The following is a 15421-nucleotide window of genomic DNA, read 5'->3' as shown; positions in this document are numbered from 1 at the left end:
GTAGCTGCGTTGCCCGCCCCCGCCCGCCCCTCACGGCTCCCTCAGAGCCCCTCACGGCTCCCTGACGGCCCCTGCGGGGCCCTCCCAGGGCCGCGCACAGAACCAGGCCAAGCTGACTCAGATCTCGCACAACTCAGAGCAACACAAACCCAACTACCTGGGCACTGGTTCTTGAAAGAAACTCAGGTGGTGCTTTTAGAGGCCGCGGCCGTGCCACGTGCAAAGCCCGAGTTTAGTGAGATACCTGACACAAAAAACAGGCAGGAGCCACCATTTCAGGAGGAAAGCAGAACAGCAGGAAATCCCTAGTTATCCCGATTTGCAGGAGAACATGACTGACTCCATAAATATCCATATGATGAATTTAACAGAAAGAGCCAATAACTATCAAATCTTCCTTTTCCAAATGCCATACTGAAAATCTCCATGGGGTAGCTCTGTGTACTTCACACTACGCAAGAAACGCTGTAGGAATATTATTGACAGAGTGAGCAGATCCCTCTGGTAGTGACCATAACTAACTGTTTTCAGAGAGTATGAAATACACCTCATAAAATATAACCTGATGGTTCAAATGTTCGAAATAACTTTCAAGACCTTCTTCCCATCCTCCAGCTCTTAACGAAAGCTTGTTGTGGCCTCATCCATATCTCCAAAATCCTACTGGATGAGTTGAGGTTTCTCAGCCTTGGGGTGTTGCCACCAGCCTGCCTGCGTAGCCCAGGGCAGCCTGATTTTCCTGACCTGTTCGTGAGTGCCTCAGTTCCATCCCTCCTGTAGCACCTCCCTAACTTCCTCCTGCAGCAGTATTGGATTTGGGGAGGGCACAGTGACTCCTCATCGTTCTCCATGGGTGTTAAATATAGAATCCATGCCGGGCATTACTCACTTTTCTTTTAGAACTAGATGTTATCTCTGCACTTGTGTTTACTAAAACAGTTGCAAAGACGTTTCCTTAAAAATATTCTGCAGATTCTGCTGTAAAAGGCGTTTCATTATTTAGTATAACAGAAATAACCAAGAGCGTGTCCAGCACTGTTTATAAATCTGAATGCTTATGCCAATGATCCACGCATTAATGAGCCCACAAACCCATATTAACATAACACATGATACCAGATTTAGTCTAAAGTCCATAAAATAAGCTCACTCCTATTCACTGAGATAACATTCGTCAAGGAGTTCTGTAATCCTCTAAATAGAAAAGCTTCACCAGATTTTCAAACCCAAACAGCATACTTCATGTTTGAAGGGGTCTAGACTTGTAGGGATGAAATATGCTTTTATTTTCTATATTAACTTATGTAAACCATTTAAAGGTAGTTCTTAAAAGTGTAATAAAATGCCAGAGCTCTGAGCAACTTTCAACAATCTCAAACATTGTTATAAGGGGTTTTCTTTAAACATTCATGTGAAGGTAAAGAACCTTCCATCTATAAAGAAGGAAAAAGCTCTGTGCTTTGTTTTAAACAAACCAGGAGTTCAGAGGGCTGGTCACAGCCTTTCTGTGCTTCAGCTCGCTTGGTTGGGACAGAAGCAGAATATTGACTGGTATTTTGCTACTTCCTCAGACACTGTAGGATGTCCATTTTATATATATGTGGGATTACTGCAATAGGCATGTCAATTTTTTAACCAAAAAAATTTTAACAACATATTTAAATATACTAACAAGTAGCAAAAAAAAACAACCCCAAAACACCCTCATGTTTACTCTCTGGAATAAATTAGTATCTAATACAAAGTAGACTATACAAGCAGAATTAGGGTTGTTTCCTGCCTAAAGAGGCAGTGATACTTTAAAAAAACTCAAATATTTGACCACTGAAAATGAGGATTATTTCTAGCCAAACAGACACATATACATGCAGTCTATCCTGAGAGTGTTTTTAAAGAAGATTTTTATACTTCTGGCAGTTGAGGTTTAAAGGTCCGATTTCAACTCTCACCATGTTTCAGAATGCAATCTGTGCAATGCAGCAGAATGAAATGGTTCAGTAAAGGTGCTAGTGGAAATTCTTTTAATTAGGTCCAAGGCTTTTCAGCTGTCAACATGAATAAAGCAAGAAACGTTCCATTGCAAACACAGCGTAAGAAATAAAAATGGATTCACCTTTAGGAGAATGGTTTGGCTACAGAGCGGCAGTTTGGTACTCCTGGCTGCCCTGGAAGCAGCTCATTTCCCTGTGTGAAAACCAGCAGCCCTGGCTTCCTCCCCGTGGTGGCTCGGTGGAGAATGGCAGCAGGAGCCCCAGAGCTGAGCCTGAGAGCCCGGGACACGCAGAGGCCCTGCACACCCCCAGCCCCCCGGCTCTGCGCCATCCCCCGGCACACGCGCCCGGGCCTTCATTTAGCAACAACTATGAGCTGACAGAGCAAGCTTATGCTTTATTCTTTGTAACGTGGGGCTCTGACTACAACTATGACTAGAAGATGACACTTATTTGGAAATACATGAAAAATCCATACGGGTTGCATAAAAAAAAAATTACTACCCCCTCTTTGCTATTCGTTGCAACACAGACGGTGGTGTAGGAGACTTGTCAGCAGCAGATGCACTTATTGTAATCACAGTCCTTAATAAATCTCTTTTTTTAATATTGATTATTTTAAAAGGAAAGTTACTTCCCAGGGTGCTCCCATGCTGCCAGATTTCCAGCAATACATCAGAAGCAGAAGGTGAAGGAGGGGCAGGTTTTCATATTTCAAATAGTTAATCAGTACCACAGTAGCACAAACCTTGATTTTCAGGGACATGACCTGACCACTTCAGAAGCCTGACAGCCAGCAGGTACTGCTGAGGTAAACTGGGGCAAAGGAACAACTTGAGCTGACTCTGCTGAAACTGCCTCAAGTCTGTCCAGCTCCTCTGACAAAAATTCTAACCGGAGAGACCTTTCACTGGGTCCTATGTTTGTTTGGATCCTAAGAATTAAGGATTAAAGAACAGTTCATTCTTGATTTCCAAGAACCAGTTTAGATAGCAACATCACTATCATGAAACTCAAGAACAACTAACTACCCGAGGCTCTAAAATAATCATAAGACTTCCTTCAATTCATTTAAAAAGTGGTTCAAGGAGAGGGGGAAAACAGCTTTAGAAATTTTCCACTGGATTAATTACCTGATGGTGAATGCACCACAGAGAAGATGTTTTTGCTCACTGATGAATATAGATAAGATTTAATTTAGCAAAGTAAATTTTGTCTATTCAGCAGTGCATGAATTGCTCACTGCTCACATTAAGTAGCAAAATTGGCAGAGTAGCTTGATGTAACAGGCATTTATGATCAGGAAACTCTTGAAGACATTTTTAGTTTCTCAGATCATAAATGCATCTTAGACTAAGACCAGTGGGGAGACACACTCCCAAAATCTCCCAGGGAAGCAAAAAGGAAAAAAAGAGAAAAGAAAAAAAAAGTATAATGGATTGGCTTTAGTGTCTCCCTGCTGAGATGAACAACTTGATCCACTTACAGTTCCAAACACATGATGCATGAAAGAACTGACAGAAATTCAATTCTTGCACAGCAGAGCAGCTGCTCTCTAGTGGTCAAAGCCAACTCTGGAACCGTGTGAAGGGAAAGACCTGGAGGGGGAACTGCATCATCCAGGTAACTGCAAGAATGCGCCAGAGCTAAATCCCACATAAACCCCCAGCCCAAACATTAATTACACAACGCAACACGACTCAACTTAAAGCTTTGTTGTGAAAAATATTAATCCCAGCTGTATTTATATAGCAGTTGTGAAAAAAAATACCCCACATACGCTACTGGTGAGCCCTGCCAGTTAATTGAATTTGCTGGCAGCACTTCCTCTGCTCTGCTCTCAACATCCTCCGAGATAAAATGGAGCTTTTAAATAGACCTGTGGAAAACTGAATCAAGAAATTTGAACTAATAAAACACAACTCTCTACTGTTATAAAAGTGAAGTAAAAGTAAATAATGAAAGGAAGGAAGTCTCTTAAAATTTATTACATTCCAAAGCTTGAAGTTTTGTGTTTATTGGAGAAGTCTCTTCTGATGTTCTACAATGTGCCCACAACAGCTCCTTTAATGAAGTCTCATAAAATCTAATATAATACTTGATTGTTGACAAATCATATACATGTTTGAGGCCCCGTGCTCACTGTATCCAGACATTTCTTACATAATTCCATGAAATTTACAAGTCTGTCATTCCCGGGTTGTGGATAATGGCACGAGCAGTGACCAGCTGGCAGATTTGGATGCTGGGAGTGAAATCAAAATGAAAAACTATATAAAGCCAGAAAAAATCATGGAATCAACTTTTACAGACTAAATGCTTGACTAAAGCCAAAATGTTCACAATCAAGATGGCCCTTTCCTCAGAGCTCCCTGTTTTTGAAGAACAGATCCTGTCGGAATGCCGGGGTGTCACAGCAGCAGGCACTGGGCATTCACCCTTACTGCAGCTTCTCCTCACCCACCAGCTTATACTAAGCTCCCTGCATATCAATTCTATTTCTCAACTGCACATAAAAATGTTCAGATCTAACTGTCAGCACAATATTTCCAACCAGCAAAGGAAATCCAGATTTTCCCCTGCAATGTTCTCCTAAACATTCATTCTCTGCCTTAAAAACAACTCCTGACACTCTCACTCTTCTGCTCTCCCCTCTCAGCTTCTTCAGTGGAGATGATTGCAGCAGCAAGTGGGATGTCTTTGTGTCCCATTAAATGTCAAGTATTTATACGCCATTACTATCAAGTTATTAAAAACATGACATTTACCAATAAAAAGGGTGAATGAGAAAGAAAATGAGTTCCGAGTTCTAGCAGTGATTGAAGTGAATGTGAAGGCATCCATTTCATATCATATCTCAGGATGTAAAATGCACGAAGTTCCTTAAAGCTCACCTGGAAGCAGTCACAGGAAAAAACCTCACACAATTTCATTTGGAAACAAAAGTTAACTAAAGATGCAGGATTTCTAGCTCACGTGAGCATTAGCTGATTTTCACTGGGAGGCTTCAATGCTTGTCTGCAAGTGTTCAAACAAACATTCCTGAACACTTTGGGACAGCAAGAATTGAGGTAAAGCAGTTCAGTGCTACCAACGAGAGTCCCCAGTGAGACCCGTCGGTCACACACTGAGCAGGAATTGCTGCCAGGGAACGGAACCTTGGATCAATCACTCCATACATACCACATCATTGGGGAGGCTCTGAAGGTCATCAAAAGGAGTTTCCAGTGTGTTGGTGTCTACATTGAGAATCACCACATCTTCCAGGGCCATGCTTCTTACTTTCTATATCGGAGCAAATTCAGGAAAAGGGAAAGGAAAATATAAGTATGGGGAATTAAATTTTATGCATGAAGGACACAAGTGATGGCAGAATGACATGGCATTACAGAACCTCAACCATCTTAAAAACAATCAACATTCCTGACTTAATTTTTAATTTATTTCTTCATTTTACAATGCTAAAAAATTAACCTTCAGTTGGCAGAGAGAAGTTCTTAGCATCACGCACACTGAAATTTGTCAAACCAGAGAGTCTGTGATTATTCAAGTGAAGATTTATTTCAAGTACCTCTACTAAAGTTTGTCTTGGTGCCCTGTTTAATAGTTTCTAGTCAAGTCAGGATTTCAAGAATATCTTTTTATATTTAGAAATTAATGTAAATAACAATAAAGAGTGAATTTTCCAGGAGTTAGGAGTTGCATTAAGTCACGGATGGGAACTGGTTTACAAATTCCAGGTTGAATTTTGGAACTCTAATAAAGATAAGTTTACAACTGCATTTAAGTAAAATGGATCTTGATTTCCCTGCTTAAACAACAGTAAATGAGTCACTGGTACCAAACAGAGCAGCATTGAAATACTTAATACTTCTTCCACTAACAGGAGACTTGAATTTTTTTTTTTTTGACTGACTAATCACACAGGTTTTATGTCTTCAAATAAAGCTTTGAAAATTCAAAATCAGAAAAACTGGAATTACAGAATAGGGTAATTGAGGAAATTTCCCAGTGACACTGTAAATAAAATGTTTAAGTACCTACCTACCTACACACAGGACCAAATGAAAGTTACTGAGCAGGAAAGTGAACAAAAACATACTCAATTTTTAATTAAGGTTTTGTGGGGTGGAGGGAATTGTTTCCTTTAAACGAAAGGAACTGAAGTCCTAAAACAATGGCAAAGTTGAGCCTTAGGCAGCTAAATAATTACCCTCAGTTTTCAAGGCTCAGTCCTCTGTCTATAAAGCAAACTGCTGTGTACTTAGGGCTGAAAAAAACCCCAACAACCATAAAACCACTTTGTAGACATTTAAGTTTAGGTCTTCATGAGACATTTCTTCAACTTAAATAGAAGAATATTGCATTTAATGCTTTCCATATAAAGAGCTCCAGCACTGCCTGACAAACCAGGTACTTTGCTTTCAGGAACCAAAGGTCACCCTGTTGGCTGCATCTGATAAACTCTAAAGCAATCCAGGAGCCTTGCTCCTTCTAGGAGTCCGGAAGCACCAGACAAACTGATTTGCTCCTTCCTGTTTCAGAAAATTAAAAATCTCACTTATACTCAGAGGACTCTGAAAACCTCCAACAAAAAGGTCTTGCAAAGTACTTAACCAAAGCCAGAAGCTTGTCAGCCTCGAGTGCTGGCAGGACAAGACAGAAGGAAGGAAACCCTTCTCCTGCTTGCTGCCGAAGAAGCAGCACACGCACGGTGAACGTGCCAGGGGTGTTTGTGTACCTCTGGTGGTGAATCTGCACCTCCCCTTAAGCAAAATGTGGGGTTTTCTGGAGCACAGAACAGGCTTGTGCCACACAGGGCTCAGCCAGGGAGGATAACCCAGAAGGATGCCCTCATGGTGCAGGGACTGTAAATGCTGCTCAATGTGATCACCCCACACCTGGCCCAGAAATCACCATATCCGAAAGGAAGCTGATGTTAAACTCTGCTGGGCTGCACCTTTACATCCCCAAGAGCTCAACCTCACTGTAAAGCTTTGCAATATTTGTACAAAGGCAGTGGATTTCCCTTGAGACCAACGCTCAGATTTAATAAAACACTGGAGACTGACTTGATTAATAGCATCTGTCCTGCAATGCATTCAAAAACATATAATTTTTTGATGGTCCAATTGTGGCTCATTCTACAGAAATGCAGACTGACCAGTTCATCTTAATCCTTAGTTGGTTTTATCATCTCTCCTGTCACTATCACCTTTGATAAAGGTATTATCAGACAGTTATACAGGCTCTTGTTAGATAATCACACGCTCCTTTCACTAAACCTGGCACCTAATCACCCCAACCAACATGGAAATCACAGTATTTACTCTCCTGTTGGAATTTGAGTAAAAATTGCCATCATTCAACTGCAATTCTCACATTAAACCCCACTGGATTCTATGAATCATAAAAACATACAGATCATTTTTCACAAGTACAGTTTGTGTGTTGTTGTAATTTTCTGGAAATGGGAAGGGACAGCCACAAGCCACACATGGTCCCAATCCATATTTCACAACTTCCTGAAGAGCTAAACAAAATTTTACAAGTGATACCTGAGCAACAGACTGGACTGTATTCAGTAGGTTCATATTTTGCTGAAAAAAAATGTGGATAAGCAAGGACCAAGAGGAAACATGAACATTACAGTTGCCTTATCTCATTTTCCTCCAGACCAGGGATGTACTGAGTCAGGAGAGATTCAGTGAAAATGTGCATCACATCTCACTCCTGCAAACCTTTTTTAACCATCCTTGCCCAATTACTTGTAGCCATAATTAATCACCTAAAATCCATCTAAATCAAACTAACATCTACACCTGCCTTTTATTTTAAATGTCTCTTTTTAAAAGAGTGGAGAGGTATGGAAAGCTGGTTTAACAAGCACACTGAACCCATTGTTTATGGCCTCTATAAACATGGCTTAGTAAGAATTACTGACTTAATCAGAGAGAACTTATCTCCTGGTGAAAAGAGCACTTTAAATTTCAGAAATGGCACCTTTACTGTGAAAATCTCTTAACTTTTCAAACAAACTCCAGGGGGCCTTAAACACCAGGTCCGTAAATAAGCGCAGTCCGGCCGCCTGCCCCGCTCACAGGCAGCCAAACACTCGAGTCATTTAAATGTTTTATGTGGAAGTTCACAAAAACACAGAAACCATATTCTAATAGAAGTATTAAGGGGTGCTCCTTCATCCTGCTCCCATCACACGCTAGAAGCAATATTCATCCATAACAATAACACCAGTTTACACTAAATGCTGTTTTATCACCACTGGCTACACTTGGCAGGTTCTGCATTTTCTGCCATAAAGGAATCCCAAGTTAAACTTCTTTCAGGTGAACAGTTTTACTGAATAGTTCCATTTGAAACAAAACAAAAAAAATCTCCATAGCCATCAAACACCAGCACCCCCTGCCTTCCCTCCCACAAACCAGGTTTGCGTAATTTCACGGCTAAATTGCTGCCAAAACATAAACCAACTTGATCATGAGGTTTTATAACCAGATACAAACATGATCAACATATTAAAAGATGTTGTTACAGTAAAAAGGTAACATACCTTCCATCGATTCTTTTGGGAAGGCAGAACCCCTAATAAAAGCTAACATTCTAGCTAGCCTTTGGTTGTGCATTAGGTTTGAAATTGTTAAGAAAGTATGATTCACAACAAGTCTAAAATCCATTTGCTTAATGACTTGTCTCTACTGAATTAATAGTTTCCATTTATTTTCTTAAGGAAAACACCACAACACTGCAGACAACAATGTGTCAATCTGGCTGCCAGAAGCAGGAAAGGCAGCGGATATAAAATTTTATTATTTCATGCCCCAAGAGCAGCCAGAAGGACTTAATGAAATCACGGCCAGATTTACAATCTGAAATGGCTATTCAGCAGACAGCTCTGCTTAAGCGGGATGTGCCCCCTGACCCCGGGGCCCTTTGATCCGGGCACAGCAGGTGGGCTGCCCCCCCAGCACATCTCCCACCCTTCCGCCCGGGCACCCTGAGCCTCTACAGGTGATTCCCCAGATCCTTATCACAAGCAGCTGTTGCCAACTGAGTGACAAACAGCACCCGTGATGCCCCGGCACTGTGGCACACGAGAAAAACCTCTCTGCTTCTGGAGAAGCCTGCTTGGTACTGCAGGGCTTGGCTTCTGAAAACCCGCCCTCAAACATCCCCCCAGAATCCCTTATTAAAACATGGTTGTTATTTCCATTTTCCCAATAACTGGATAAAAGACAATTCCATAAGTAATCTGCCATATTTTTAAATGCATTTTTATCAATACTCCTGAAAACATGTACAGCCATATTGGTAATATTTGCGAGTGGCTAAACTGCATTTAGGGGTTTAAGACCTGGATTTAAGTTAATCTATAACCCTTCATTAAAATCCAATGGAAAAGCTGCACTTCCTCAGTTACAGGTAGAAAAAGCATTGATTTACTAAGTATAAATGGATGGGAAAAGCTAATTACTGCTTCTCACCCCAATCAAAAATATAATTAACAGTTAACAGTACCAGTGGCAGATGCCAGTGGTCAATGAATTCTCAGGGTGTATTCTGGGAAGGGGAGCCCCACGGCAGGGTCGGGCCTGAGCCCAGGCTCACAGAAGCCGTGCTCAGGGCTCGTTAGTTCAGACTCAGTGCACACTAATTGGGCTATGGTTACACTGGATCCTGAGCAGGGCATCCTCACCCTGAGGTGAGCCAGAGCAGGGGAATGTGCCAAAAAGTGCTCCCCAAATGGGTGCATGGGTTTCTGAGGGCCCCAGCTCTGCTCCCCTGGCTGCACAGGAGACATTACTGACACCAGGTGAGATCAGCCACCGGGTCCTACCATGTGTCACACAACAGGAATTTCACTGAACATTTCTTCCCTCACACAAACATCTTTACTGATACCAGGTTGAAGTAAACCAAAAATCTGCTCCTATAGCTTTTATGACATACACAATTGTACTCTTCCCTTAGGAAGAAGGCTAGAAAAGCGTTCTGAAATGCAATGTTTCCCACACAAATTCATCCTGGATAACCTTGCAAGAATTACAGTTCTGAAGTCCCAGAAAAAGTCCTTGAATAACTGGAATATTAATAATAAAAATATAAGAAATACTTTTCTAATCACTAATTCTAACTCTAAATGCTGGGTTTGTGCCCCAAACAGAGCAGGAAAAGGGTGGATGTTCTCCTAAGTGGATCTGGGCACACTGGAGTTGGCTGCCAGAGCTCCACATCTCAGAGCCCAGCACAGCCATCCCCAACAGTCAATCAAAACCACATGTGCCCGAATTCCAGCAGGGAGCTCCTAGGTCAAGGGCATTCCCCCTCCATCAGCACCATCACACTGATAACCTTCCTACACAAACAGTTGCAGAAACAATCGTTTACTCTGACATAATGTAAAAGGCTGCAGCTAAGTTTGACACAGCTTCCAACGCAAAGGGCAATTTTATATAATCTGAAGACTAAAACAGCCTACAGTGCACAGGCAGAAAATAAGATTGTGAAAGGTGTGTGTTCTTTTGATAGAGTTTCATTTTCCTATCTCATTATTTATCACTACTAAGTACTTATCTTCATCTAATATGAATTCAATTAGTTCCGTAAGCACGTTCCATTATTCATGTGATAGCTCCAGCCTTGCTTATCCAACAGCTTATAAACTTTTAGCCTTCTTTGAAGTCACTTTATGGATTGCTAAATGGAAATCTTATAAAGAATGACTAACTAGGTGATGATAGAAAAGCTGAAAAATAAGAGCACAAAACACAGCTCTGTATTTTCTACCAGGGTTTTCCCCCATAAATCAATTGGAGCCCTCTGACCTATAACAGGAGATTATCTTATCTCACTGGAGAACATTTCAGTCACAGTAAATTAGATTTAACAGTCAATGGATAGGCTTGATATTTTAATCATAAGAAAAATTTGTCATTTTCCATTAAAATAACTGTTCCTTCTACAGAGTCCCCGTGGAACACGGGAAACTGCAAACTTTAAGGAAACAAACAGTTCAGAAAAAACCTGTTGAGCTGAGAGAGGCTGTATGTTGTTTAAAATCACCAATACTTCTGGTTCTTCCAGAGGCCCCATTCCAACACTGGGATACAAAACCCACAGAAACAAGACTAGAGGTAGAAAATAATTTTTTTCCTATATCCCAAATCCCTTCTCACCTTCACACCACAGCTTTCCCTGTGCAAGATTAGGCTGCCACTAACGTTTGCACAAGGACAAATCCAACCTGTGAGCTGCTGGGACAGAGCCTGAGCCCAGACCTACCTGCAGTGCTCCCTGGGCTCCACACCAGGGCAAGGGTCCACCTGCCTCATCTGCAAGGCAAGTCTGGGAATGAAAGCCTTATCCTGACACTGGAATGTGTGGATTAACAGAACCCTTTTAAAGTCCTATTTGCTGAAATTGCAGCATTTAAAGAAAAAGGAATACTGAATAATGGCAGCAGTCTGTAGTCCTAGTTTATAAAATTATTTTGATATGGAGAAGATAATACATTTTTTAACATACACAACTGCCAGATCATAAGAAAAAGAATTGCTGTTGTAACTATGATGTTATTCTACTAAATAAAACACACAACTTTACATATGAAGGAAGGGACAAATAGAGTGAGCACTCAGCATCACAAACAAGAGGTAACCTGGGAACTGTCCAGCTCATGTGACAAATGTCACCTTTCCCTTGCCCAGGGCACAGAAATTCTGCAGCACCTGCCACCAGACAGATCCAGCAACCACTGTGGGATTTTATGTTATTTTTCAATGGAAAAAGCAGAGTTAGCTGCAAGAGGCAATTCTGTCTGTATTCAATTTATCCATAAGAGCAGAGAAAACAGTTTAGTTTATTTATTTAATTTATTTGATAAGGCACTTTGAATAAATGTACTTTGCCAAAGCATGTCTGTGTTCCAGAATCTCCGGCTATTCAAAAGCCAGACTGGATTTAGTACTAAACAGATTTTTTCACAAGTTACTAAAATGGATGAAAATTGGCTTCTCCAAGAACAACTCCTTTTTTTGAGTTTTTACAGATGGAGTTTGGAAGGCCCACAGAGCCCTGCAGTCTGAAACTCAGAGACAAAGGAAGAGGCAATGGATTTATGGAGCAAGGCAGGAGTAAGACATCACACAAAGCAACTCCAAGGTGCAATTATTAATTTTTTTTCTATATCCATTCCCAGTCCAACCACAGAACTCGTGAGCACAAATATTTGTGAAAGCTGAAAAGTGTGTGTATGGAGATATCCCATTCACCAGCTCTCCTCCATCTTTTACATACACCACAATAACCACACCAGTGATTGCCTGGGATGGATATGGGGCAGAAAGTTTCTTGATCAATATGAAAAATACATTTCTTCTTAGATATTCCCTCACTCCTGCCTATGCAGTATCCAAGAAGCCCCTTGAACGGAAGCATATGATGTGCAAACAAATGTATGTGTTGACTTTTAAACTAATTGGTTATTCACAAACACATTGTACTGAAATTCTCTACTTGATTTAGCAGCATAAAGGGCATAAAAAATCATCTGTACCCAGGATGGTAAGGAAAAGAAAAAAGACATCCTGCACATTCAATCTATCTTCTCACAAGAAAACTGACTCCTAAAATTACCTCTCATTAATGCTGGAAAAAGAGGGGACGTTACACAGCACACACAAACACACAGAGCATCATTATTACACACACTTGCCCTAGTGAAAGAATCAGTATTTTTTTATCAATATTTCCAGAAATTACACATTTTTATGGACAATACAAGAACAATTTTTCTAGTAATACACATTCCTTTATGTGATGTTAACCCCAGTTTTCTGAACTGTTCTGTATCCTGAACATGAAGGCTCAATTTCCAAACACAGGAGCTAAAACAGGGACACAGATCCATTAATGTCCAGGGGTGCACTCCTTGGGAAGGGGCACAGTCAGTAAGGATGAGGATTTCAGAGGTACCTAAGTCAGTATCTTTTGTTGTTCCCCAGATACTTTTGAGGAAAGCCATCGACTGTTTCACCAGTACTGGAAGCAAAAGCAAATGTGCTATTTCCACTTTTAGAGTTTTTAAAAAGTCACATGAATTACTGGGAATTGTTTATAGGAGAAGCTTTCTGTGAGGGCTGGTTCTCTGCCAGCTTTGTGTTAACATTAACTGCAAGTTCCTTCTTTTCAGATCTTTCGAACATTAAAAAAATTACAATCTGTCTGCAAAAGCCTAAAAGAGAACTGTAACTGTCAACATTGTGGTTTAATATCGACTCTGCCTTTGTGCCTGAGTCCAACCAAGGCACTGAACTGATTAAATGAAGCCCCAGGGTGGGGAGGGGAGCACGACGTGAGCTTGTCACTGCCGAGCTGCGAGCGGGAAGTCTGCCCAAGGAGCACAGGGGAGCAAACAAGGCTCCTGAAGATGCAACATTATCATGTATGCCTCACTCAATTCCCTCAGCACTCCCAAATTAACAGGATTATTTCACTTTTAAGCATATGAATGAATGTGTAATTGCTTGCAGAATCTGGCTCTAAACCATACCACTATACATAGTTTCAGAAATGGTGCAAGAGACTTACCTCCATCAAACTTAAGTGTATTCCAATGAGGTAGGGCATGGGGGCACTGCGGAGAGGAAAAGAAACCCGGCTTTACATCCTCATAACAGTGAATAACACACATAACTTACAAAATTAGCTACAGGAAAACACTGGGATAGCGGATCAGATTTTGCTTAAAAAATAGTAGATACATATATACAAACAAATCACATGTGAACAAAGTGTTACTCCGTATCTGAAAGACTTTTGTTACTATGCAATAGCCTCCTACTCCTGAAAGGCTTCATTTTTTCTTGACATCAGAATTTCTAAGTGACTAAGTTTGGGCAGGTACCCAAGGACAGCTGTTAAACATATCCCTAACACTGGGGTCTTTTGTTAGAAAACCAAACAAAATGTGTTTTTGCAATTTTAAAAACATACCCTTGGAAAAGACTTTTCCAAGAGTATTCTTTCAAAAACTGGACCCAGTTGTAGTGTCAAGTGGTTAATTTAATGTATATGTATCACCCAGTACTACAAGCTTTGAATTCTTTGAGTGAGTCCAGATACATTTTTAAGTCATTTACTTTTAAGTATAAATCTTGACAAGTTTTCATTTATAAAAGAAAACAAAAAATACTTTTGAAGATTCTGATAATCTCCAGAGTTCCTGGGACATCCGCTGATACCAATGTCCCCCTCAGGACACAAAACCTAAATACCCCAGAGGCTCATAGGCCAGGTTTTAGCCTTGGACACTGGCATGACACCTTTGTTAGCCCACAGAATGCCAGTGCTGAAGGGAAGACTGATCTTCTCCATGTCCCTTTCCTGATGTGAGCAAACCCCGAGAAGGACCCGCTCCCAGCAGAGAGCCCTGGCTGGGAGCTGCCTGTCCGGTGTCCAGGATTTCCAACGCTGAGCTGCTCGCAGCCTCCCCCTCGGCAATCAGGGCCCGGCGCAGCAGAGCCATCAGCGAGGCTGCCAGAGCTGCTAATTGCAAATATGGCACATCCTGCCTGCGAAACGCAGCGCACACAGACAGACACAACTTCTAAAATAGAGCCTCAGCTCGCTTTGGATACAGAAGCTCAAAGAGCTCATTTTCAATTTCAGATGAAAAAATGAGAGAAATGTCACTGTACTGCCTTGGATTAAAATATCTCCCATATTGCTGCTCTAAGCTGGTGCCTACTGCTCAGTAAGAGCAGTACAGTGCTGAAAAAGCTCCTGAGACACCAGGCCAGCAAAAATCCCTGCTTCTCCTTTTCCTGAGAAATACCTTTAAAAATATATTTACTGATAAGCATATTAATATTTATGTTGTTTATTAATACACCCCCTCAAACTGCCACTCTGTAGGATGCTCTACTGAGGTGGAAACAGCCCCTGCAGTAGACATTCTATGTGAAACCATTTTTTTTCCTTTCTGAAGACATTAAACACATACAACTTCCTAAGTCCCTTCCCAGTTCACTGGCAGAACACTCCAGTGCCTTGTCCCACATCACTGCAATGAGTGTCCGGCCCAGGGCCCCTGCACCCCCACAGCCCCTTGGGACAGAGCCCAGAGGGGCTGCTACAGCACAGAACCATCCTGAATGTTCTGCTTCCTGGGAATCCCGTGGCTGGCAACTGGAACACCCACCCAGGTCCCTGGGCAGAAGGTTTGCCTGCTCCCTACCACACTTGCCCACGACACACAAGTGCTGCTCAGCTGAGCCCTGATTTGTCATGGACACGTTTGATTTGTGACAAACGCCATCTCTTCACTTCCCATGGCCACAGCCCAGGAGCAAGAAAACAGCCAGGAATTTTATACCCAGAGAACGAAGCACTGCTTTGGCTCTGGCTGCACAATG

General features: G+C 41.5%; 1 protein-coding gene across 1 annotated transcript in view; it reads right to left on the bottom strand.

Moving 5' to 3' along the window:
* DENND1A (DENN domain containing 1A) overlaps positions 1-15421 on the bottom strand; it is a 165065-nt gene that overhangs the window by 60443 nt on the left and 89201 nt on the right. The window contains exons 12-13 of the mRNA XM_017745390.1: positions 13596-13641; positions 5175-5276 (exon numbers count right to left, since the gene is read on the bottom strand). Of these exons, the coding sequence (XP_017600879.1) occupies positions 5175-5276; positions 13596-13641 (148 nt within the window). The remainder of the gene's footprint in view (positions 1-5174; positions 5277-13595; positions 13642-15421) is intronic.

This window comes from Corvus brachyrhynchos, unplaced genomic scaffold, assembly GCF_000691975.1.
Source record: "Corvus brachyrhynchos isolate BGI_N302 unplaced genomic scaffold, ASM69197v1 scaffold59, whole genome shotgun sequence".
Lineage (NCBI taxonomy): Eukaryota > Metazoa > Chordata > Aves > Passeriformes > Corvidae > Corvus > Corvus brachyrhynchos.
Note: the sequence above shows the minus strand (reverse complement) of the source record. Positions and strands in the feature narration are given on the sequence as shown.